Source organism: Mus musculus, chromosome 5, assembly GCF_000001635.26.
Source record: "Mus musculus strain C57BL/6J chromosome 5, GRCm38.p6 C57BL/6J".
Classification (NCBI taxonomy): Eukaryota; Metazoa; Chordata; class Mammalia; order Rodentia; family Muridae; genus Mus; species Mus musculus.
Genome location: NC_000071.6, coordinates 73289259 through 73314305, shown reverse-complemented (window position 1 = coordinate 73314305; position 25047 = coordinate 73289259). Strand labels below are relative to the sequence as shown.

The following is a 25047-nucleotide window of genomic DNA, read 5'->3' as shown; positions in this document are numbered from 1 at the left end:
AAGCTAATCTAGAAGTAATCATTAGGGCTGGAGAGATGGCTCAGAGGGTAAAAGCACTGACTGCTGTTCCAAAGGTCTTGGTTCAAATCCCAGCAACGACATGGTGGCTCACAACCATCTGTAATGGGATCTGATGCCTTCTTCTAATGTGCCTGAAGACAGCTAGTGTACTCATCATATATTTTAAAAATAAATAAATAAATAAATAAATAAAATCTTTAAAAAAAAGACAGCTATTACTGTGTATTGGAGTCTATTTGCATCACAAATTTCTTTTGCTTAAAATACCACTTACATAAGACCTTTACATTAAAACGCATTAGCAAATTTCAAACAAAGCCATAAAAATGTGAATGACAGTTGCTCCGTGTTTTTACATTTTATTCATCACAAACATTAAGATGCTCGAGAAATGCTGGAGAAAGGCCTTTTAATAACTGATGCGAAGCTGAGCCCTAGGCGTGTGCTTGCTCCCCCCTCCCCCCCTCAACATGCACTATCAGTTATCGTCACATGGGCTGGGCTGATCGAGAGTCACAGTTGAGTTTCATGAGTCTCTCCCTGTAACTGAAAACAATTTCACCAAGTGCACACAACTATGGCATAAACCCACCGTTCTCAGTGCCCAGGCTGGTACATTTACACAATAGCAAACATAAAATCTGAGTCTGTAAAGCATCGTATGTTAAATTACACAAACCAGGATTTCGTTTTAACTGTATTTATGAAATCTGCTGCTGAGTCCAAGCATGTAGGTACAAACGACACCTGGATGAAGCTGGATATGGAAGGAAGGCCTTCAGTAGGTCCAATGATGGGAGTCTTTCACTCATCCCAAGTATCTCCATATTTGTTTACTTTGACTAGGAAAAAAGCACAAAGAACTGATGATTCCAAACAATCACAGACACCACGTGAACTCTGCTATGATGATGAGACGCTGTGTTTGCACTGGATGAGTAAGACCCTCTGAGAGCCATCTGTAGTGGGGCTGACTACAAAGGACCTATTATCAGACTACAGAACCGTGCAACCCCCATTTTACAGGTGAGAAAGCTGATTAGTAACTTGCCCAAGGTGTAAGCCTTAACAAGAACTGAGATTTAAAGATCTGTTTTAAGTCCAATGTCCGAATGTTTGCCTTTAGAAATTTACCTAAATGAATATGGGGTACATACCAAAACACAGTTACCAAGAAGTTACTTAAAAAAAAAAAAAAGAACAACTAATAAACTAGAATTTTGCTTTTCATAAAAAGTAATACAAGTATAATTAATCTTGCCTATCAATTGTTAAATGACAAGGAGAAACCATTTCCCATACTCTGGCATCTCACACTTTAAATTTCAAACTCACTCCTGTCTTCTGTCGGCAGCTCTGATGGAAGCCAGGGCGTCCCTCGGGCAGCTGGGGCAGTATCCTGAGCTACACCCAGCCCTATTCCCTGCACTCCTTTAGTTTCTCTTCTCCAGAGCCTCCATCTGTGAGTTAACACCGATGGCGAAGCTCAGGTGATTCTAACAATGCAGAGATGAGGCTCTTCTGAGTCTAGAAGTCACATTCAAATCACAGTCCATTGCCCCAGTGTTCTATCAGTTTGCTTTGTTCTTTATAAGCATACGGTATTTTTCTAGAACCATACCTATGATGTGTGGTGTATTGCTCTGTTAATACGCTTTCTATCTTCATTTCTAGTGAAATAAATACTAATATAAATAATCCAAATAAAGCTCAGTTTTTGTTTTGCATTGTTTTTTGAGACAACAGAGCTTCTTGTCTGTGTAACAGCCCTGGCTGTCCTGGAACTCACTCTATCAACCAGGCTGGTCTCAAACTCCAGAGCTCTATCTGCCACTGCCTCTGCCTCCCCAGTGCTGAGACTCACAGCGTGAGCCACCATTGCCCAGATAAAAGCTCAAAGTATTAATACTTTCAATGATTCTGAGTCTACACTGTACCAATGTCCAAATTTCTATCTAGATTTAAGAACATTTTAGAAGAATAAAAATCACAATTTCATAACAGGTCTTTTCTTTAAATTGTAATATTTTTAAAGCACAAGAAAATCCTCAATTTTTCTCCTAGAAGGAAAAGAGCTGTTTTCCTGAGCCTTATTACTGTGTCACGGAACAGCAACCTAAGAACGCCCAGCTCAAGCTCCACATGCCAAATGGAGCAAATGCCACAAGTACACAAAGCTTTCCCTAGCCTCTTACACTAAAACCTGAGTAAAATAAAATAAAACACAGTGGGCTGGTGAGATGGCTCAGTGGGTAAGAGCACCTGACTGCTCTTCCGAAGGTCCAGAGTTCAAATCCCAGCAACCACATGGTGGCTCACAACCATCCGTAACGAGATCTGACTCCCTCTTCTGGTGTGTCTGAAGACAGCTACAGTGTACTTACATATAATAAATAAATAAATCTTTAAAAAAAAAAAAAAAAAAAACACAGTAGTTCTTGTCTGACTCATGAGTGCAGATGTATCTGTGAGACACGGAGTAAAGAAGCATAAAAAGAGGCAGAAAGCTTCCTGCCCTCGTGTGTGCGTCAGGATTACACGCAGCCTCTGTCAGCCAGCACAACCTACAGTGGGGCCACAGCGGCATTCCAGGTCTCATATCTACTCCAAAGGTACAGAGTTTTACAGCAACACTGAGATGCCTCAAGGCTGCAGAAGCAGCTGTAAGATAAGCAGCTGTCAGCAACCAGACAGACTTGGCTGTAAGTTACCAAGGACTGCTGTGCAGTTTTGCACTTTGCCATACATGGCCCTCCAGGAGGCATTAAGACTTGTTCCTGCCTTTGATAGTTTATTTACCCATTACATATTTATTACTTTGTTGTGCTATATATAGAAACCAGGGCCCTGTGCATTTCTAACCACTTCCCTCAACTTTTAAATAAGCGCACAGAAAAACATGGGCCAGCCCTTGACATTCTTTAGAAGTCATAAAATTCTAAATAAAAATGGTTATTAAAAATGTGTCCAAAGTTTTACTTTTTGAACATATTGCTGTCCAACAAAATTAAATTATAACTTAAAGTTTATTAATTATAGAGAAAAAGTAAAATTCCTCCTCTGGAAAAGCCATAAAAGCCTGCCTGTAAGATGTATAAGCCTTTCAATTACACAAACGTACAATAAAGCATCTTACTGCTCAATTGTGACTCCATAATTTTGCTCGAATACCATTACTGGACAGTCATCAGCCTCTGTCGCTAACCCTGGTTAGGCAGCAGACACACTCAATCATTAGGGAGAAGGTATACGTTCCCAAGGTGATTCTCTGTAAGGAAGAACACTGTACTAAGAGCTGCTTTCCTTGTTCTGTGTCTCTCTAACTAAGGTTTGTTTTCTTGCACACAACATTCTTTGAAATACCTTAAAGTGGAAACTGTGAAATAAGTAACTTAAAAAATTATTAGTTGGCAGTGGTGGCACGTGCATTTAATCCCAGCACTCAAGAGGCAGAGACAGGCAGATCTCTGTGAGTTTGAGGTCAGCCTGGTCTAGAGAGTAAGTTTTAGGATAGTCAGGGCTACAGGAAAAAAACCTTGTCTTTAAAAAAAAAAAAAAGTTTGTTATTATTTATGTCAAATGTTGTGTGTTGCATCATGTCAGAGTTCAATTTTCTGAAGTTGGTTATTTCTCTCTAGCATCCATCAGATCCCCAGGGACTAAACGCAGGTCATCAGGCTTGGTGGCAAGTGGCTCTACCTGCTGAGTCATCTCACCCACTCTTAAGTGACTATTCTTCTAAAAATAATTTACTTTGGTAAATATCTTGAAGAGTTAGACATATTAACATAATAACATCTTAAGCTAAAACTTCAGTTTCCAATCTAGAGTCATGAGTAGACTCAACTGTCATCATACCTTCTTTTTTGGGCACTCTTTCCTGCATGGGCCTGACTGAGGGGTCAGTCTTGTGGGGTAAAGTTACTCCATAGGACTCTCTGTTCTTACTCCTTAATTCCTCATATGTAACACCTTTTCTTTTGGGACTTTCTTCAAGGTTGGGCTCAGGTCCTAAAACAACAAACAGTTAATAAGTGGTCATAAGAAATGGATAAATCTAAAGTGACTAAATTTTGCAAATGCCTTTTACTTAAAACTGAAACAAAAAGATAAAATATAAGACCAAACTATTGCTACCATTCCAAGATACTAGAGGCGTCTTACAAGAGAACTACAGAAGGAGATCCCTTCTCCCCTGTGTTTCTAAAATTTAAGATTAATGTTGAAATGTTTATAAACGTAGCCATGCCAGAAAAAGAATAGTGATTATAAGATCTAACAGCATGGCTTTAACTTACTAAGTGCTGCAGTCATTATGCTACGTATAGAGTCAGAGAGAGTCTACAGTCATTATGCTACGTATAGAGTCTACTGGTCACAACGGAACAAAGCTTGACAGTAAATCATATTAATAAATCTATGGGCACATACAACTTAAAAAATTTTTATGGATGTTTATGGTATTTGAACAAAAATACTTAAAATAACTATTTCATGGTAAGAACCAGCCTTTAAGCAGAGTGGGCCTCATTCCACCAGTCTGACTCACAATACTGAGGTGGAGGAAAAGGGCAACTTCAGCCACTTGCTCTCTCCCTACCAAAGAAAGCTCACGTGTGAGCAGCATCAGAAACAACCCCGTGGACTCTGTAGTTACTGACAGGTCAAATATGCAACACAGTCTACGTGTATACATAGCTAAAGGGCCATACAAACAGTTCAAAAGCGTAACTGATGAAGACATTCAGTGCCTGTCCTACTCAAGTTCATACACCACACAGAAAGTACTTTCCAGCAAGTCGGTCCACCAACTAGTCATGTTATTTTAGCAATATACACACTAAATTTTGAATCAATTCTTATAAAGGGTATTAATTTAAAGCTCCAGAGAATAATCAGAATCTTTCAAGCAACGAGAATTAAGTAGCACTTTCAACTTTAATCTTTTATTTTGGTAAATTATACTATATCAATATAAAACAGGATTTCAACTGGTAATTTGCTCTAATATACCATGATTAGAAACTAATATTTTCTGGATAAAAAGAAAAATAATCTTAATTTAGAAAATGATCTTATATTCATTTTAAACATTTGAACTGCATTAGTGGTAAGCAATCAATGAACTCATTTCCCCTCCCAAGAGGTATCTTTAAAGTCCTGATGTAGTCAGGACCACTGGGTCTGCAACCCTCACTTGACTAGCCATTGGCACAAGTCCTTGGGCAAATCACTAAGCTTCTCTGAGCCCTGTTTTCTCCAATTGTGAAATAATGTGAACACATGACCTCTAGAATTCCTTCCAGGTCTTTTTCTTATGCAAAAAAAGAAAAACATATTTTTCTGATGTTTTGTGATATAAACCCCCACACAAGATTGGCAGAGATTTCACATTTTCTCCATGTGGAAAGCTGACTGAAAACACTATGGCAGGATACTGAGAACATACTTTACAGCTCTGTGCAAGTTACTAAGACCTGGAAGGAATAAGAAAGCCTGTAACAGCAATGGCTAGAACTAACCAACAGGTATGGCAGAATGCCTTCTAATTGAAAAGATCACTAAGTCTTTGGATCCTTGAAAAAGAGCTAACAAGGGGGCAAACAAGTCTCCAGCAAAAGTAGAAGGTGTCTTGGAAGGGACAGCAGCATCTGGGCAGAGCACGGGGGATAGGGGTCCTGGGGGTTGGGGGGGGAGGGTGACATGGCAGGGACGGGGGACAGGGATGGATCCACAGGGGCGACACTGGTGAGTGCTAAGTTTGATCTGGAGGGAGGATGACAACACACTCACAACCCCATAGCTGGACAGATGAATGGCTGCCTCGGAGGTCATTAGTCATATTAAGTATGGATCTTTCTCACTTGTGGGTAAAGACCAAAGAGACTTTTATCTGCTTTTACATGGAAAAACTTAGAACACAAGATTATGCTGATGAAAATGGCAGGAAGGATGCACATCACTGCAACCAAGGACCTGGGCCAGCCTAAAATACAAGGTGAACAGGTCTGAACTGGACTGGAAAATGAAACACAGACAAAGGACAAGAGCTGCCTTCATAGAAAGCTGGTGTCTCAACTCCTCCTGTTCCTGGAATATACTTGGTATCTTTGATCCCAACCAGAAGAACACGGGGGCCACCTTAGGATTAAGGTATTCAACAACATTCCCCTGAGCTCAAGCCGCTCATCTTTTCTGCAACAGCTCCCCAACCCCACCCCATCTTCAGTGACAGTATTCTGCACTGCCACATCCAAACCAAGTGTCACACACAGGCTAATAATGAGCAACTGAAATGCTACCAAGACAACAAAAGATAACTTTGTATCTCCCTTAGTTCTAATTAATTTAGAGAGCCATACTGTGGATCCTCTATGCTCAGAGATACCCAGGCCCTTTGGCGCCATCTTAAGCACTCCCTAACCTATCATCGGTTTCTCATTTTCCACTGCACCCTCTCCCCACTCCTTCATCTGGATGTAAATTCAATCTAGATTCCAAAAGACAAAACAAAGCCAAAACCATAACTGTTGCTAAATTAGCCCTCGAAATTATTGTCAAGATGTAGCCTACAAAGTTCTACAATAATCCAAGACATCTGAGCTAAGATGTCATAAACTTTAGAAAAATATTATCATATATAATATCCCCACACTGAAGGTCAGGATGCGAATGAAAATAAGTAAACATATCAAGCATTATAACAAAACATGGGAAAAAACTACTTTAAATAAACAAAGACCGCATCATGCGTCCCAGTCCTAACTTCTGGTTTCCACAACTCTTGGTGTTTTAGGTTTTTAGATAAAGAACTTCCTTCTTTTCACTGTAGAGTAGAATGAAAGGAAGAGATCTAATATTTGCTGACTGCCTACTAGCATTGTGTCCAATTACTTCATCAAATCCCAACAGTTCTCTGAGAAGCATTACCACCTCCATTCAAAATGCAAATATACATTAGTTTTCTGATGACTCATTACAAGATCAGAGCAAATTTTAAATAATTTAGATGTCAGCCTTAATCTAAGGTTTTTACCTCACGTTTGCACCCTGGACTTTGTATTTACACAAACTTTGCAACGGATTTTAAGTGGATTTTCTTGCATGACAACAGCTATCACTTTCTTTACAATTTTAGACTGGAAACTGAAAGTCAAATCTATAACCTACACCTTCCTGAAGCCTCTGCTCACCACAGGCAGAGCCATCACTTCTTTGCTGATTGTGAACATTCAGCCCTGGGCAATCTCTAACTGTCCCATCTACTTCTGTAGCCTAAGACAAACTAACAAGAAGCCCAAACTGACAAAGCAGGCCTTGCCCATCTTTGTTCTTTCACACCTAGCCAAGTATGTTGGATGAATGAAGAGACCAACAAAAAGAGCAGACATGCTGAGTCAGGCTGATGGATGAAGTTAGGCTGACAGCAGACAGTAGCAGAGGTGAGATCCAGCAGAAAAGAGCATCAAATAAAGTGTATACATACGTTGGACCATAAAATGCTGAAATTCATTTCAAGAGAAGTTTCTACCTTGGGCAATATGGTCAGTAATACCAGTGGGAGTGGACTCGTTCATAGAAGCACTAAATGGAATTGGCTCATAACGAGGAAGCGCCTCCTTTTCTATGTTGTCTGCTGCTGGAGATGTCCCGAAAGAGGACTGACCACTCACATTTGAGTCAAATTTAGGCTTTTGAGTATAGTGCCTGAAAAAGAATATCATAATACGTAAGAACAAAGGATCATTGCCCTTATTAAGGTATAAAAGCTATGAATTTCTAAAATACTCATAACTTTAAGTTATTTATAAGCAGTTGAATAAAGTTTATTTCTAATATAAAAGCAGTCACGCTATGTCCTGACCCACTTAGGCACCTTAAACATGGTTACTAAGTAAACATGATGATGATTATGGTCATCAGCCCCCGAGAGGCTCACTTAGGAAAATCCTGGGCTGGAGACCAGATTGGGCTATAGTATAACTGCCTCAGAAGTAAATAGTCATTCCATAAAGGGAAATAGAAAAACATACATTCCATTTTCTAAATATTTAGCTTTGGGGGTAGGTGTCTCTCACAAAGAAAAGCCTCCTTCAGATCAGGTTTCATAAACATGTCCATGCTGCCCATAACGAGGAGGAGGAGGTTATGTCCACAGCTACCGTCCATATAATCTATGCCTTGCTGACACAGACATAGGTATTACTACACATAAAATTTGTTGTTTCCATTATGAAATAATTCATCAGTCAGCTTAATGATCTTACCTATCTACAGATTATAGTTTCACAATATAAAATCCAAACCATTTCTTTTTTTCTGAAGAAAGTCAGAAATGGGCTATACATTTGCTTTACTAAATTTAGAAATCTGAAAAAATTTTGTTTGTTTAATATTAATAAAATATGATTTTTGTTTGCTTTATTAAATTTAGAATTCTGAAAAAAATTGTTTGTTTGCTTATTTATTTTTTGGGACAGGGTCTTACTGTGTAGCCCTGGCTGTCCTGGAACTCCCTTTATGGTTCCAGGCTGGCCATGAACCCACATAGATTGGCCTCTAAAGTGCTGGAATTAATGGCATGTGGCACTACATCTACCTTTGGAACCTGAAATTTTTAACATTTCCAAGTGTTTAGCTTTGGCAGCAGGACAGAGATGGGCACGGGCTGGTCTGACTAACCTCCTGCTTTAACTTTCCCAGTGGCGTGGGTTGCATATGCCATCCCACTACATTATCTTTTTGCAAGAGTTTTCTTGTAGTTGTTTTGTTTTGAAGAATTAACGTTAACTTTAAATAACAAAATCATATTGTAGCAAGTTTGGGTAAGGAGAAAATACGACACGTGGCAACTAGGATTACTAAGTGCTTACACTATTTTACTGGTGTAAAGTCTTCTTTAGAAACAATTCTATAAATACTTAATTTTATATTATATCTCTTCAGTTTATCAAATACACGTCACCCAGATACTTCAGACTTCACAGTAGCTCACAGTGCCCATAGCACACATGACCACCCATCCATCCATCCCTCTCCACTGGACATGATGCTAACTCCAAATTTTCCTCTATTTAAAACTGTAAACAACCTTGAACCTTCATGTTTTGCTTTTCCTTTTTTATCTGATCTATAGTTTTGTAAATAACAAAATAAACAAAAACTCCAAATAGTTTTATCAGCACCAGCTCACGTTTGAAATATATACTTAAGAATTAACTATGGTTCTTGGTATGAGACAATTAGAACATAAAGGTACTGTGAGCTTCACGAAAATCAAATAGACAAGCATTTTCTGCTAAGCTTATTTTCCTCATAAGCAATAAAGAAAAAAGTGGCTATCAGTTGAGCTAGACTGAGAAAATCTGGTAACTTGAAAGAAATCCAGAATGCAGTAAACCAAGTGCTTGCCAAAAACAATTATTTCTTTATTCTTTTACAGGTCCTAAAAGCAGCCAAATCTTGCTCCACTTTTTAACACTTCCATACTAGAGGAAATGGTGATAGGCAGAGTTTCAAGCCTTGTGTTCTGACAAAGAGTTGTTTCTTAAAAAGCAGAGTCGGTGTGAGGGTGAGGGTGTGACGTGTGAGGGGACTCACCCTGGTGGAGAAGAGCGCCGCAATTCTCCCGACCGCAGTGCTTCTCCAAGGGGGGAGTTTTCAAGCTTCTTGAACTTCTCTTGGCACGTTTTCACGTAAGAAAGCTTTCCAGCGAAGTACCCCACGATACAAGCGACTTACGTGTAAACATAAACAAATACAAACTATGTCACTGAATGGACCTTTCTGACAAATTTTTTTTCTGAAACAGCATTTTTTTAAAAAGTACATTTCTAAGTATCTCTTAGGTTCAGGATTACCTAGACTGAGTATAACCATGCTTTACCGTAGCGCATCCCTAGAGACAGACAGTCTGCGGCTATAACTCACTGTCTTTGTCCAAGGTCAGTCACTCCAAGTTAAGCAGCTGTAGCATGAGCAATCCCAAGACACTGCTTCATACACAACAGCAAGGGAGAGAGATGATGGGTAAGCAACCAAAACTGGCTCTAGCCTTGTGGATTTGGGCAATTTCTTTTATTATAAAATGGAATTATGCTACAAGTCCCAACCATCCCATAAAATTGCCTTTAAAAACAAAACTGTACAACAAGCTTATTAAACTAATGAACTAAAAGTCTAACCTAATATAACATCCTCATCACATCGTGTTTCCAACACAAAAGAGAAGCTACATGGACAGATTCATGAAGAGCTTCATAAGCAGTTTCTAAAGAATAGTTTTAGCTTCTTTTTTGTTATACAATAAAATATAAAAAGCAAAGAAAAAAATGCCAATTCTAGACATAATTATTTGACTAGTTGAATACTTGTGCAGCCTTCTTTTACCATAAATAGACCAATAATTTATTTTTAAGCACTGTGTTTAAAGTAATCTCAAATGAAGTTCTTTTATATTGCAAAAGGGAGAACCCTTGAACCAACACAGGGATTTTTATGCTGACATTAAAACTGTCAAGCAGTACATTTAATAAAAATTTTTATTTGATTTGTAACAGCATATAAACATGTAACATAAATTACTTAAAATATCTGATCTAAATTGAATCATTTCTAGGAAAAACACAGCACTGTTCATACTTACATAGAAGTTTAGGAATTGAACCATATTTTGGATGACTTGACAGGATTCCTAGAGAAGAATTAAGTATTTCTCAGTAATGTTGTTAGAGAAGGGAAAAAAAGTTTCAATTACCGCAAAACAGCAAGTGCCAACAGTAACTCCTTTTTGTGAATTCAGTGTCAACAGAATTTTTTCTAAATGTTAAACTCTATAGACTAGTAGACTAGGTAAATAAAAAAATGACCACTTGACACAGTCAAGAGACTGAGTAAATATTTTTATCTACAAGAGCAACAACAAAGTCTGAAAAGAGCTGATTAATTATAGGGCTAAAATCATCCAAGATCCAGGAAAGCACTGCAGTCATACATATAAAACAGCTCCACATTAAAAGTGAGAAAAATGAATATGACAAAATACACCATGCCCAATAGGAGAAATGTTAAATACTGCGAAGAAGACAATTCTCCAAAAACTCACCTACAAACTCAAGGTTCAACTTAAAAACATTTTGCTTATTCCAAAAAACATATATTGACACAAAAAGCCAAGATAACATTGAAAAATAATAAACTATCACCAGGTACTAAGACCTACTATAAAGTAAGAGTAACTAAGACAGCCATAAATGTCGGAGGACGCTGAACAAAGCCAGAGCTCAGAGGTGGACTCACACCTTAACTGTCTTTTAAGGAAAACACACCAGTGCAGTAAGCAAGCACACTCCTTTCAAAGCAGGGCAGGGTCCGTGACATGTGCCTTGAGTCCAGGTGGCTTTTAATTTTAAATATAAAAAAAGTGTAAGAGACCACCTTCTCATCCTAGTAGACCATGGCTTTACAGCAACCACACGAACTGGGCTCTAATTTAAAAGAAAAAAGTAGTCCATCAATGCTGGTCTAGAGACAGCCACGGAGACCTGATTGCTTGTTTACTGTGTGCGTGTATGTACTTTGTGTGTATGGTTGGCCAGCACCCCAGGGACAGAAGACAACTTGCAGGAGGTGGCTCTTTCCTCCACAAGTGGGCTCAGGGGACAGAACCCACGATGGGAGGCTTAACAGTAAGCCTCTGCACTTTCAAATCATCTCACTGCGTCAATCAAGGGGATGGAGCTGCAAGCACTGTCTCTAAAATCCATGGCACTGCTAGCTTAGAGTAGGGTGTATGTAGCTCAGTGACAGAGCAAGGCCTTCAATTTCCAGCTCCTCTTATGAAAAATGTGCACAGGATACAAACAAAAAGCCAAAACAGGACTCCAAAGAATACCATACTGTTGTAGGTAGAGGCTACAAAAGTCTGGTAATTCACAAAATAAATTTAACAAGCAACTAACTCTGCTGACCACACCAGTAAGGCATTAATCCTTAACCTACACTGAATCTCAGAGATATACACTGCACTACTTAAGCTAACAAGTTAGTTCCTTTGGGGAATATTAAAAAGATTACCATCGGCTAGGGACATAGCTCAGTTGGTAAAGTGTACATAATAACCCCAGAACTGGGCCTTGCTGGCCTGCCTAGTCTACCTCCTTGAATTCTGGGGCAGGGAGATAACCTGTGGAGATGTTTGATAATGACAAACAAGACCACACTCACATGTATACACAGATAAGTAAAACCGTATTATTAGCCAGACTCCTAAATTTCTAAATTATTTTAAAGATTGGGTTCTTGGCCTATTGGGTTCTAGAACTGTAGTTACAAATAACTGTCAACCACTGTGTTGGTTTGAATAAGAATGGCTCCCTAGCTTCCTGAGTTTGAATGCTTAGCCTATAGGTCGTGGCACTATTAGGAGCGTGACCTTGTTGGAGGAAGTGTGTCACTTCAGGCTTAGAGGTCTTATGTGCTCAATCTAGGCCTAATAATGTGGCACACAGCCTCCTCCTGCTAAAGATCCAGATGTAGAACTCTCAGCTCCTTCTCCTGCACCTCGTCTGCCTGCATGCTGTCATGCTTCTTGCCATGACAATAAAGGACTAAAGCTCTGAAACTGTAAGCCAGCCCCAATTAAACGTTTTCTTCTTAACTCGAAATAAGATAACTACCACATGGGTACTTGGAATCAAACTTGAATCCTCTGCAATAACATGAGCACTCTTCACTGCTAAGCCATCTCTCCAGGCCTTCTAAGTATTTTTTGAATGCCAACTCATCCTTACCCATGCCCCAAAATGAGAAGACAAAGCCAGAATAGGGAACTATAGGTCTTTAAGCCAGTGCATATGAAAAACCTTAAATGTGTAAAACAGACTGCAATATTGACTCAGTATGCTTAGTATGGACCCATAAACTATATTTCTAACAATCTCTAAGATGCCAGTGTTCAGTTAGCCCAGGTTTGTTGTTGTTCTCCTTGCAAACTAGCCAGCCACAAGGGTTGGTTGGTTGGTTTTTAATGTATGCCTGTGTGAGAAGCTGAAGTGGGAACAGGAACTAAACTCGGGTCCTCTGGAAGAATATCAAATGCTCTTAACCACTGAACCATCCCTCCAGACCTAGCAACAAATGTTAAGGTACTTTTCTGCTCTTATAGATTGTTACTGATACCAAATTCTCTATTTGGTTGGTTGGGGTTTTTGTTTTTGAGGCAGGGTCTCAAGTAACCCAGGATGGCCTTGAACTTCTGATCCTCCTGCTTCTACTCCCCAAGCGCTGGGATTACAGACGTGTGCAAGCACACTCAGTTCTTTTACACAGTACCAGGGTTCAAACTCAGGGCTTCCTGCACATAGGCAGGCACTGTAACAATTAAAACACATGCTCAATGACATCAAAATATCAAATCAATAGAATCCCCTGAGTGGGTCTAGATAGTTATTCTAACACTGTATAAATTGATCAGTGATCCTGTATTGAGTAAGATCCTATTTTCTTATCTAAGAATCAGGAAAATAAGATAAAGGCAGATATCCAAAGTGTGAATGTGAACACTTACCTTTACTAATTAATCCTTGAGTAATCAGCATACTTGTGGCAGCCAACGGCACAGCTATAGGCAGAAAAAGAACTCGTCAGTATCAACGAGAGGAAAACACTGTTCTGCGTATACTAGGAGATAAATCAGTCTCAGTAACAGGAAAACCATCAAGATGAAGATTCAACAACCAAGATTTCTATAGCGGCACTGTGCATACAAAGCAAAAATAAAGGAGTATTTTCAGAAAACATTCCAAAATATTAATGTAACTCGAGAAACCATCTGTACTTAGGTTCCAATAGCAATTCATTAAAATAATCAAGTTAAAGTAAAATGATGAGGAGTCTCATCTGAAGTCACAGGAAAAGCAGGAATGCTGGAGAAGCACAGCACAGGAGGAGCACTCGGTACCAAGAGGTAATCAAATCCCACAGTCTACATGCCTCGAGTGAATTATCTCACGTGCCTTTTATCATCACATCCGTATCAGGGAGCTCACAGTACTACCAGTTACAAAATAAAGTACAGATATTAAGAACCTTACTCACTTAAATCCATATACTTAAATCAGCATTAAGTCTCACAACCTACCAAAACAAAATATGCCTAATATCTGATCCTAAGATTTTAGGCTCCACATTATACTATCTAAACCAAAATATAAAATACATTTGACCATGTGATTAGAATATCATGTATTTTAAATATTCCTTGAAACCATATGAAAATATCTAAAAGATGCCTATTTTCTGCAATGATGGGAGTTGATCCTTGGGTCACTAGCTTGGCAAGAACTAGCTTTGCTAACTGACCAGTAGACGGATCCCTAGAATGACAATAAATTTTCCAATATGAAATATCTCACCTTTTTGTACAAACAGAGTCTATACTGAAAACCCACTTTTCATCCGGGAGTCTAGAATTTCAGTACCAGATACGCTAAGTGTGCCCATGTGATCAGTCCCCAATAAAAACCCTGATCCTAGGTCTCTAAGGAACAGACACCATAGAAAGACTCGGAGATCCAAGCGTCCAGCTTCCTTTGAACTCCACCAATGCTCCTTTAATTAATTTTGCCTTTTGTTTTTAATCATAAACTATTTTAAATTCAAATAACTACATGCACCTGGTAAATGGCATACTTTATAAAGTGCCAGCGAGTAAACAGTCTTCGTGCAAACCATACAACTGCCATTTTGGGGGCTGGAGAGATGGCTCAGTGGTTAAGAGCACAGACTGCTGCTCTTCCAGAGGTCCTGAGTTTAATTCCCAACAACCACATGGTGACTCACAACCACCTGTAATGGGATCTGATGCCCTCTTCTGGGGCGTCTGAAGACAGCTACAGTGTACTTACATATAATAATAAGTAAATAAATCTTTAAAAAAAAAAAGAAAAACAAAACAAAACAAAATACAACTGCCATTTTAAGGCAAAAGCACCTCAAGACAAAACATGAAAAAAAATGAACTTAGCCTTTTCTAATAAAATATTAGTTTTGGACACAAAATATTAATTCCAGTAATTTGCATACATATGCAATCAAATCAGCCTTTTCCTTCCAACCATTTTAAACATGTAAAAATTATTTTTAGCATATTAAATACAAAAACCACATTCAGTCCATGGATGTAGTCTGCTCAACTCTTGTCTGAACTATGTGGCAATCTAAAAAGTAACGATCATTTTAACTATTATAAAAATTTTATGATCAAGATTTCTAACTCTGTAATTGGACATCAGCTTTGCCATCAGACGTAATTTGCAGCCACCCTAAGGTTTGACTGATTCCTACTTTACTTATTAACAGGTTTTACCTCTGCTGGAAAAATGCTCTCTTTAATGTCTGCTGGCTTGAATGCCTTCAAGTATTATCACTTAAGGATTTTTCAAAGGACAAACCATCTTTGATTACAGTATCAGTTCATTTTGGTTCAAGGACTGTAATACATAGTACTGAAGAACAGCAGAAGGATCCGAGGCGATGCATTAGTTAGCCACCCTACAATGGACAACACTTTCCCGTCTGAGACAGATTGACTGACAGTCCAGACGATGGGATGCTGGTGCTATTCTACTTCCATTTGCCATCATGCCATCAGACCTTCCCTTCCCTCTTACTCCATGCAGGGTTGATGGATTAGGCTTCAGGTCTATCCAACTGACATGATCTATTTTATGTCACACAAAAATAGAATGGTTAGCTGCAGGAGCTCTCAGCTGTTATCTAGTCTTAGTCCTAATTAGAGTAAAGTGATACCCAAAATGGACAGACAACTCGTGTGCTTCCAAACTGCACAGGTGATTCATAGATGACCTAGGGTTAGAACCCAAGTTCTCTGGCTCCACTGTACTATGTAATTACTACTCCTGTCTGTAAATAATCTGCTTCTTTAGGTAAATCTATAGTAGTGATGACCACTGTCCACACTATATCCAATACAAGCATTCCCACAGTTTCTTGAGGTCTTTTCTCCTCACAACTACAAAATGCTATTCTAAATTTGCATAGAAACTTCACTGTATTAGACAGAATACACACATACATTTAATAGATACCCACCATTTGTAAAATTAGAATTAATTCCCACAGCAATTACATGACATAGGTAGCTATCTTCCCCATTTTGCAGATCAACACGGACATAAATAGAAACTTATCCATATCTCACATCTCTTAAAGTGTACATAGGTGGAACTTGAATCCAGACCCAAGATCTATGTTTTTATCATTGATAATACTGTCTAATTTGAAAATAAGTAGTCATAACATCACCTCTCATAAAGAGAAGTAAGAAGAGTCTATTCACCCAGATAGAGCATTCATACATCAAAGAAAGATTTCAGAAGTCCCATGAGCAACTTATGGTTGGCTGTGGCACTGAAGCATGGCTGACTCACAAAAAGCTACATCAGTGATGACTCCCCTCAACAACTTTTAAATAGCTATTTTATTGGGGGAAACAAACAAACAAACCCTTTCCATCATCTAGGCTATTGCCACTGATGTTGGTGACATGGCACAAGTAGATACCAAGTCCCTAACATGGAAGGGTCTGCTTGCAGGACAAAGAAACCAAGCAAGCAATGTCCTCCCTAGTGGCTAACACTTGTGGTATCAGGCAGCTTACGGCAGGAGGATGGGAAAGAACTATGGACAACAGCCATGGTGGCCATGCCAAGCAAGATGTGGTTGCTGCTATAATGTTGGCATGACTAATATGGGTGCCATCTTCTTTACAATAATGAGTCTGATTTTAAATTTTATACCAGAAGGAATAGTTTACAGATGTCAAAAGGGTGTAAACTTTATAATCAGTACATTTCCAGGGAATTATAGTTACTTTACTATTCTGTTCTGATCAATACTCACAAGCCAATACTCTCCTAAGTTCCATTACTCATTTGCATAAATATGTATTTCATATATAGCATTCCATATCTAAGAAATGTTATAAAATGTTCTATTACATGACTATTATATCGTCCTGATACCTATACCTATTTAAATTCTTATCATCTGGTTATATATTCCCAAAGTTTGGTGCTGTTATGATAGAGAACACTTAGTTCATCTCTGTTTTAAGAGTCTAAAGCAGTCCTATCAGGGAGGCACAAGGGCAGCCTAGACTATATAGTGAGTTCCAGAAAACAGAGCTCTATCTCACAAAACAAACAAAAAAGTTAATTATTAAATTAATATTAAATTAATTGCATATTAATCTTTTGTCTAGTAGCTCAGATAGAAATACAACAGCAAGCTAGTTTTCATCTGTCCTTATTTCTCTCTTCAAGTTGGAATTAACATGTTGTAATTAAAAAAGTATCTTATTGTTCATTTATCACTTTACTTTATATGAAATCCTGCCTTCAGATAGATCACTGCCCTTCAATACAATTTAAGCATAATGTTACTGGTATTTTAAGTGACACACACAAAAGCATAAATTTATCAGAAATAAATCTGGACACAATAGTATCCATTATCTTAACACATTACATTTCATACCCACATACCAAGTCTAGTCTTTCCATGGAGAATCTTGGATTAGCCGATTCTCAGGTCAACTTACTGCACCTCCAGGGCCAGACTCAAACTCAAGACCCTTCTGTCTCTGCCTCCTAAGGACCAGGATTGCAGGGGTTTCTTTCTTAACCCTATGTCATCAAGTCTTTGGAAACAATTTGTTGCACCATAAATGCAAACCATCCATACTAAATTTATTTCCCCAGACAAATAGTATACCTTAAATGAGTACTCTTATAAATTAAGTATCTTGATGTTATCATCTGACCTTTATTTTTTATTTATTCCCTCTTATTAACCTTTTAGAAAACTGCCATTTTACATCCTTTAAAAACTGGAATACTACTATGGCATTCCTATGGAGGTCAGAGGCAGCTTTTGGGAGTGGTTTCTCTCCTTCCCTTGAGTGGATTCTATACACTGGACTCAAAGCTTGGCAGACTTTCCCACTGAGCCATCCTCCAGCGCCCTTCCTTCTTTGTTTCTACCCCTTTTTAAAATCATATCCTGCAGGGCTAGGGGGATGGCTCAGCAGCTGAAAGAACTGACCACTCTTCCCGAGGGCTGGCGTCCACATGGTAGCTCAAAACAGTTTCTAACTCCAGTAGCAAGTGAAGTGACACCGTGTTCTGGCTTCCTCAGGCCCTGAATACATGTAGCCCACAGACATACAACACAGGCAAAACACCCACACATATCAAATAAAAATAAAGATGCTTTAAAAATCCTTACAGTCAGCCAGGCATGGTGGCTCACACCTTTAATCCCAGCACTCAGGAAGCAGAGGCAGGTTGGATTTCTGAGTTCGAGGCCAGCCTGGTCTACAAAGTGAGTTCCAGGCCAGCCAGGTCTACAATAGACAAACAACATCATTATCCTAATCATAAGATCTGTAGTCAGAAAGCGAGAGTTGATAGTCTAATAACTCCTCACTATAGGGAAAGGCAACAAAGGCACCAGTTGTTACAGCAGTCATTAAATGTAAGAGTTAAAACCCCAACCAAGCCTGTGACTCAGACACACCTGACTTGGAGAAACAACAGTGACTTACCAGCTACCGCGTAACACAAGTAGACACATTTAACACCTCTAAGTCTTAGTTCCTTCATCTCTAAAGGGAGAGAACTTTACTAACCTATTTTCATGCTATTACTACTGACAATTTCCTTAATCTCTATTAGTAATAACCACAATATCCCAAAAGTGTCCCAATATAGTCTATAAATTATACTTTCAAACATGCATTTAGGTCAAGTTTGTAAGTGAAGGTTTTGGATGGAATTATGCTAATTAGAAAAAATGATGAGCCAGAGCTGGAGCGATGGCTCAGTGGTAATGTGCATGAACTGCAAACACTAGGCTCTGAGTTCTGATCACCAATACACATCTAAGGAGGCAGAGACGGAAGATCCTGCGGGCTCATGGCTGGCCAATTTAGCCAAATGATGGAAACTCCAGGTTCAGTGAGAAAGATGGACCAGGTGTTGGTGGAGACGCACGCCTTTAATCCCAACATTCAAGAGGCAAAGGATCTCTGTGAGCTGAGGCCAGCCTGGTCTACAGATCGAGTTCGAGCACAGCCAAGGCTACACAGAGAGACCATTTCTCACTGCCTTCTTCCCTCTGCACATGCACATACACAGGTACCACAGAACCACCCAAGAACATTCTTTAAAACAGTTCTTAGACAGGATAACTCACATCTGAACCAGAAGCACTCTTCATGGCACTCTGCAAAGAGTCTCCACTCCTCCTCTGTCGGAATATAACCGCCTCCTATGTCTTTTAAAGAAAGATTGGAAGTCATTTTCTCAAAAGCCTAAAAAGTTAGCTTTGTCTACTAATAACAAGAACATTTAAAAAATAAAACTAAGACAACTGGCTTGTCACTTATTTTTAAAATCAATTTTGACTTCCTACAGAATTTATTCTTACTACCCACTAGTCAGACAGGCAAGACACGGTGCTAAATGAAAATATGTAAAACAAACCCCCACCCCTGTTCAGATAATAAGAAATTTAGAGACAGTAACAAGAGAATATTTAAGCTGCGTGTGTGACTATGTCACACCCATAAGACCAGCCCGATTTCTGTTACTCAGGCAAATAAAATGTCCTTACCCAGAAAGTGTTACAAATTATAAATACTTAATATGGAAGTTACCAGGAGGGGCTGGAGAGATGGCTCAGCAGTTAAGAGCACTGACTGCTCTTCCAAAGGTTCTGAGTTCAAATCCCAGAAACCACATGGTGGCTCACAACCACCCATAATGAGATCTGATGCCCTCTTCTGGTGTGTCTGAAGACAGCTACAGTATACTTACATATAATAAATAAATAAATATTTTTTAAAAAGTTACCGGGAATAGGTCTTGACACTTGTGCATTCGGTTCTCGAAAATCAGCCCTCCCATTCATAGTTCCTGTATCAGAAACATTTATATCCAAATATTACAAAGTATCAGAATAAACCCCCCTAACCAGTCTACCTGTAAATCAACAAATATTTACTGAACATTAAACATTTTTACAGTTAGTTGTATTTTACGTGCATGGTGCTTTGCTTGTATACACTAACATGCCTGGTGCCTGAGATCAGATGACACCTGATCCCCAGGAACTGGGAGTTCCAGATGGTTGTGATACTGTGATAGGACATGTGGGTACTGGAAACTCTGCAAGGGCCAGTGCTCTTACCTGCTGAGTTATCTCTTCAGGCCCCGACTTTTACATTTCAACTACCTGACATAAAAAAATAACTGAATGAAAAAGGGTCATAAACATATCTGAACTAATTATTCACATTCGACCCTTTGATTGAAAAACGGGTACATCAAAACAATGGAAAAAAATTCCCTTCTAAGGCTAGGTTATGTTATTTCACATTATTCTGTACCTTGACTCAAAAACAAAACAAAAACTACAACCATATCCAAATGATTAGGGAAAAACCTCAAGTCACTTCTAGGTTTCCAATTAAAACGAAACTGCATTGTATCCCCTAACTCAGCAGTCAAAAAATAATGACGTCACATTTTCTGCAGGTAGCTACGCTAATGGCAAACTTCCCTGTACCAGCCCAAGTAATCTTCAAACATCTTAAATAAATTTTAAAATCCAAGAGCAAATATATTCTTTCGCCTTCCTTTAAACTTAGACCTCAGCATTTCAGACAAAATAAGGAGTACGTCTTCGCTGAAACAAACGCATCGCAGTATGACTTACTGGATGCCAACAGCAAAGCACCTTTCTGTAATTCGTTTAGTCACTAAAATCATCACCTATTGCATACCTATATCCCTTCAAAGAAAAAGGTTTCAGAAAAGGTAAACTGAACTCTTGGACAGATGAAGCATTCAGAGGAAGCTTCTCAAACTGCAAAACCCTACCAAAAAAGAAAAAAAAAAAAAAAGAAAGAAAGAAAATCTCGTCCCCAGGGAGGCTGGAGGGCAGTGCGACCTGTCTGATCACTACAGCTCAAAGCTGTAATCATAAAGAACAAGGCTCAAGCGAGGCAGTAGCCGCGGACGCCAGCACTCCTGTCCCTGACCTGCCACCCCACCTCGGCCATCGCGGCTTTCCCCACCCCTCCATGCAGGTCTCCCGGTGCCCGAGTCACCGGCGCTGCAGCAGAGCCCAGGCCCGCAGTGCGACCGGACACCTCCGGGCAGGAAAATGGCGGCTGCGGGCGAGGGTGGGAGACTGGCGGAAAGCCGCGCCACCACACCCACCTCACGATGGAGGCGGCAACGCTGGGAGCAGGACCCGGGGTAGAGGCCGGGAGAGGACCCCAGAGACAGGCACAGCGGACAACGCGGGAAGCGGGGAGGGGAAAGAGGGCAGCTTCCAAGCGATCGCCAAGATGTCACCCACACACGAGCGCCAGCAGGCCGACACCCGGAAGCAGTACCCTTGACGGGAAATGACGTCAGGACAGCGCTGGGAAACAGCGGCGGGCCAGTTTCTCAATACTCACGGATGTCGATCACGCCCCGTCCAACTAGTCCCGCCCCTTTCACCGCCCCCCACCCCGCCCCAGGCCGCGGCGCTCCAGAGCTGCACTGCGGCTGCGCGAGTTAAGGCCTGCAGCTCAGCTCTGCCTCTAGGTTCGATGCTCTTGTGACATACCCCAGAGACTGTTCAGTGACAAGCCAGTAGGGACATTTTGGAACCCCTCCATCCTCAAGTCCCCTCCTTATCCCATGACTTTCCTTGGACTTCCCTAATTTTAAGATTTACAGAAATTTTCTTATGCTTTAAGCCTCTAGGCTAGGTAGTGAATTTTAAGCGTGAACTCTTAAGTTAACTGTCAGAACCTCCAGTCTAGTGTCCGATTGATTCTAACACTAGAGTCAGGATACACTCCAACTCGGAGACTCAGAATTTACTCATCTGAATAACAGAAATAATGTGTGTTTCACAGTTTTGGGTTAAAACAAGTCTGAAAAGGAGTTTAGGCTCTGGGGCTGTATTACCAGGAGACTATATTTTAATGCTAGGAGACCAACTTTTCGTCAGAGCTCAGGCTGCCACTCCTAACCACCAACTATTCATTTCTTACACTGATCCTAGGCATGTTTACTGAGTGCGTATACTGAACCAAGTCCTGAAAGTATATCGTTGATACCTCTGATAGCTCCAGCCCACGAAGTTATGAACTCCTATAATTGTCAGACTTCCCACCATTCCTCATTTCATATGTTTTTCACTGGTTCTATGGCATCCACGAACTTGTCTGTATGCTTATTTAAGAGAGAAAGTCATGTAAAACATGAATCCGGAGTCATGGCTAGACCTCTATGGCTCCTGAACCCCACACTAAGGACGAACTCAAACATAACTTGGGTGAGCTCCAAAGCCTTCCTGGAAGCTGATGCCCATCCAATGGAGAAAGGCGATAGGATTTGTTAACCATCTTAGACCCTTGCTATGGCACCAGGAACGTGGGGATCACCAGAAATCACGGAACTTTAAGCTCAGCTGTGAAAGCCTTGGGTTCCATCCTTGTGATCAGAGCAGCTGTGGTGTACCCACTGGAGACCCTCAAAAGATTGCTTCCACGAACATGCCCTCCTGAAGAGTCAAGAGCTCAGAGGCACATCCTTTTCTCAAAGGTACAAAATTGAGCATATATGCTTGGGAGAAAGATGTATTAAGAGGCATAGCTGGCAAGCTGCCCATGATTTGGAAAGTAACTTTAATTAAGCTCATTAGTTCACCAAGCATGACTTGATGGAATTATTCCTTCCATTTGCCATTGTTCTTTGAGAGGAATAGAGACATCCCTGGAAGAGTCTTTAACAAGCACTCTTTCAAATATCTTCATTGAGCAAATAGCCAAGGCGGTATCAGCCCAGCTTTACCTGTTAGATATTACTTTTGTTTTTCAGAAGTCACTTTATTTGTTTTTAAGTATTTATTTATTTTTATTTCTGTGTGTGGCTGCATGAGTCTATGTGTACCATGTATACCCCCACAGGTACAGGAACTGGAGTTACGGGCAGATGTAAGCTACCTGATGAGGGTGTAGGAAATTGAACCCAGATAATCTGAAGGACAGTAAGTGTCCTTAGTTTCCAAGGTATAGCACCAGCCCTGTTAGCCTGTTAGACATTACTGTGAAACCATTATTAAAGGAATATGTCAGAGTATTCCTTAATTCATAAAAATTCAAGCAATCTAATGAATTTCTTCTTGACTTCAGTGACATCAAAGTTTCCCTTTTTAGCTGCACTCTTTTTTTAATTTTAATTTGTATTAGTGTGTGTGTGTTACAGCACTCTGTGGAGGTCAAAGGAGATTTTTCCAGGGTTGGTTCTCTCTTTCCACCTTGGGATCAGGGGATCAAACTCAGGCTGTAAGACTTGTGTGACTGCCAGGCAGTGGTGGCGCACAACTTTGATCCCAGCACTTGGGAGGCAGAGGCAGGTGGATTTCTGAGGTCAAGGCCACCCTAGTCTACAGAGTGAGTTCTAGGACAGCCAGGGTTACATGAGAAACCCTGACTGGAAAAAACAAAAAACAAAACAAAACAAACAAACAAAAAAGACTTGTGTGACTTGCTAAGTCATCTCCTCAGTGCTGGATGGATTTTTAAGATTTAAAATTGCAATTATTATTGTTGCACTTGTGTGTGTGTGTGTGTGTGTGTGTGTGTGTGTGTGTGTCCTGCCTATGTATGTGGAAGGGCACACTTACCTGTACATACATGTTTAGAGGCCAGAGCTTGACTTTGGGTGTTTTTCTCTATATTCTTCATCGTTTAAAAATAACAATTATTCAATGTATCTGCAGTTGTGTTCTATGAGGGTAAGTATTTTGCCTTATCAGTTCTTAGAAATCATTAGAAAGAAATCACTATAAAGTTCATAGACTATGCAATTACAAGACAGAGGTCTACTATTTACATGCTTTTGGCAAATTATGCATTTTGTGTTCTTTTTCTGGGAGAAAGAAAGGAAGAAAGCAAGAAAGAAAGGAGAGAAAGAAAAGAATTAGAAGTCCTTTTGAGTGAGAGCTCTATACTAATGCAAAATCTGGTTTTTATTTGCCTACTAATGAGGCTAGGAGGTCTGTATTGTTCAAAAAAATGCAATGTCATAGAAGCCAGAGTCAAAGACTATCCCCGAAAGGAGAATGTGGTCAAACCAAATGTTCATAAGGACTGTGAGTCAGCTACTAACTGCATCAGTAAGGTTATTTATAACGTTTCCAAGTATTATTTCATTCAAATCTAGATTATAGGGTAGGGCAAAATAAATCCAGATTATAATGTACTAGGAAAAGAACAGCCAGTGCCAATGTGTGGAAAAGTATTGATTAGTCTTTCCAGAAGTTTAGCTCTTTGAAGAAGGCATATCTAAATGGTAGTTAAGGGAAAATATGAGAACTCAGTGAAGGGTAGCTTTTGTTTTATAAACCTGTACAGACTTGGCTTTGTTCACAAACATAAACTGCAGGCAAAGAGAAGGGATTGAAAATGGCGGGAGGAGAAGGTGAGGGAGGAAATAGAAGGTAGACAGGTACTTCATGACCGTATCCCAGTCAACCTACAAGGTTCTGTGCGCTCACCCAGACGTTGGACAGACCCCTGTGTCTGTATTTCCAGCAACTTTTTGAGAGCAGCTAAAAAGGAAAAAGATTTACAGCGAGTAACCGTGGGGTGGAGCATACCTGGCTATTGCCAAGTAACTGTGGGATGGAGCTTAGACAAAATGCTACCTGAAGCCAACAACTGACTTTCTTGTAGAAGCAAGAGAGAGCTTCATGGAAGGCGCTGCTGCAGCTGCAAAAACTGTCCAAGAGAACCCAAAGCTCAGGCTTCACACTGATTCCATATCTGACTCAGTATAGCTGGGGTGGGTTGCTCTAGCAATGCAGTGTACAGCCCCCCTTATTATTGTGCCATTCTTGAAATATAGAATTCATATAGATTCATGGTTCCTTTGG

General features: G+C 39.8%; 1 protein-coding gene across 14 annotated transcripts; it reads right to left on the bottom strand.

Moving 5' to 3' along the window:
• Positions 1–228: 228 nt before the first annotated feature.
• Positions 229–21537, bottom strand: Ociad1 (OCIA domain containing 1). 14 transcript variants are annotated; one of them, XM_030254779.1, is made up of 10 exons: positions 21185–21534; positions 20296–20340; positions 19959–20021; positions 19300–19380; positions 13589–13642; positions 10667–10714; positions 9622–9757; positions 7553–7728; positions 3880–4032; positions 361–863 (listed from the first exon to the last, which is right to left on the bottom strand). In XM_030254779.1, exons 3-10 carry the CDS (start codon positions 20014–20016, stop codon positions 826–828), a joined length of 744 nt encoding a protein of 247 aa, XP_030110639.1. In that variant the 5' UTR covers positions 20017–20021; positions 20296–20340; positions 21185–21534; the 3' UTR covers positions 361–825. The 14 variants fall into 14 exon arrangements, 11 of the variants coding, with proteins under 11 accessions (NP_075918.1, NP_001153360.1, NP_001153359.1 ...); XM_006504075.3 differs by having other exon boundaries at positions 21330–21534; XM_006504076.4 differs by having other exon boundaries at positions 20824–21278.
• Between the last annotated feature and the right edge of the window lie 3510 nt (positions 21538–25047).

Bases quoted from the DNA above. Each gene is read 5' to 3' on its own strand.
- Ociad1 (XM_030254779.1), bottom strand. From the start codon at position 20,016: ATGAATGGGAGGGCTGATTTTCGAGAACCGAATGCACAAGTGTCAAGA. The intron at 10,715-13,588 runs GTAAGTGTTCAC...ATTCTTCTCTAG, and splicing joins TCAAGGATTAATTAGTAAAG to GAATCCTGTCAAGTCATCCA. The intron at 7,729-9,621 runs GTGAGTCCCCTC...ATTCTTTTTCAG, and splicing joins CGGCGCTCTTCTCCACCAGG to GCACTATACTCAAAAGCCTA.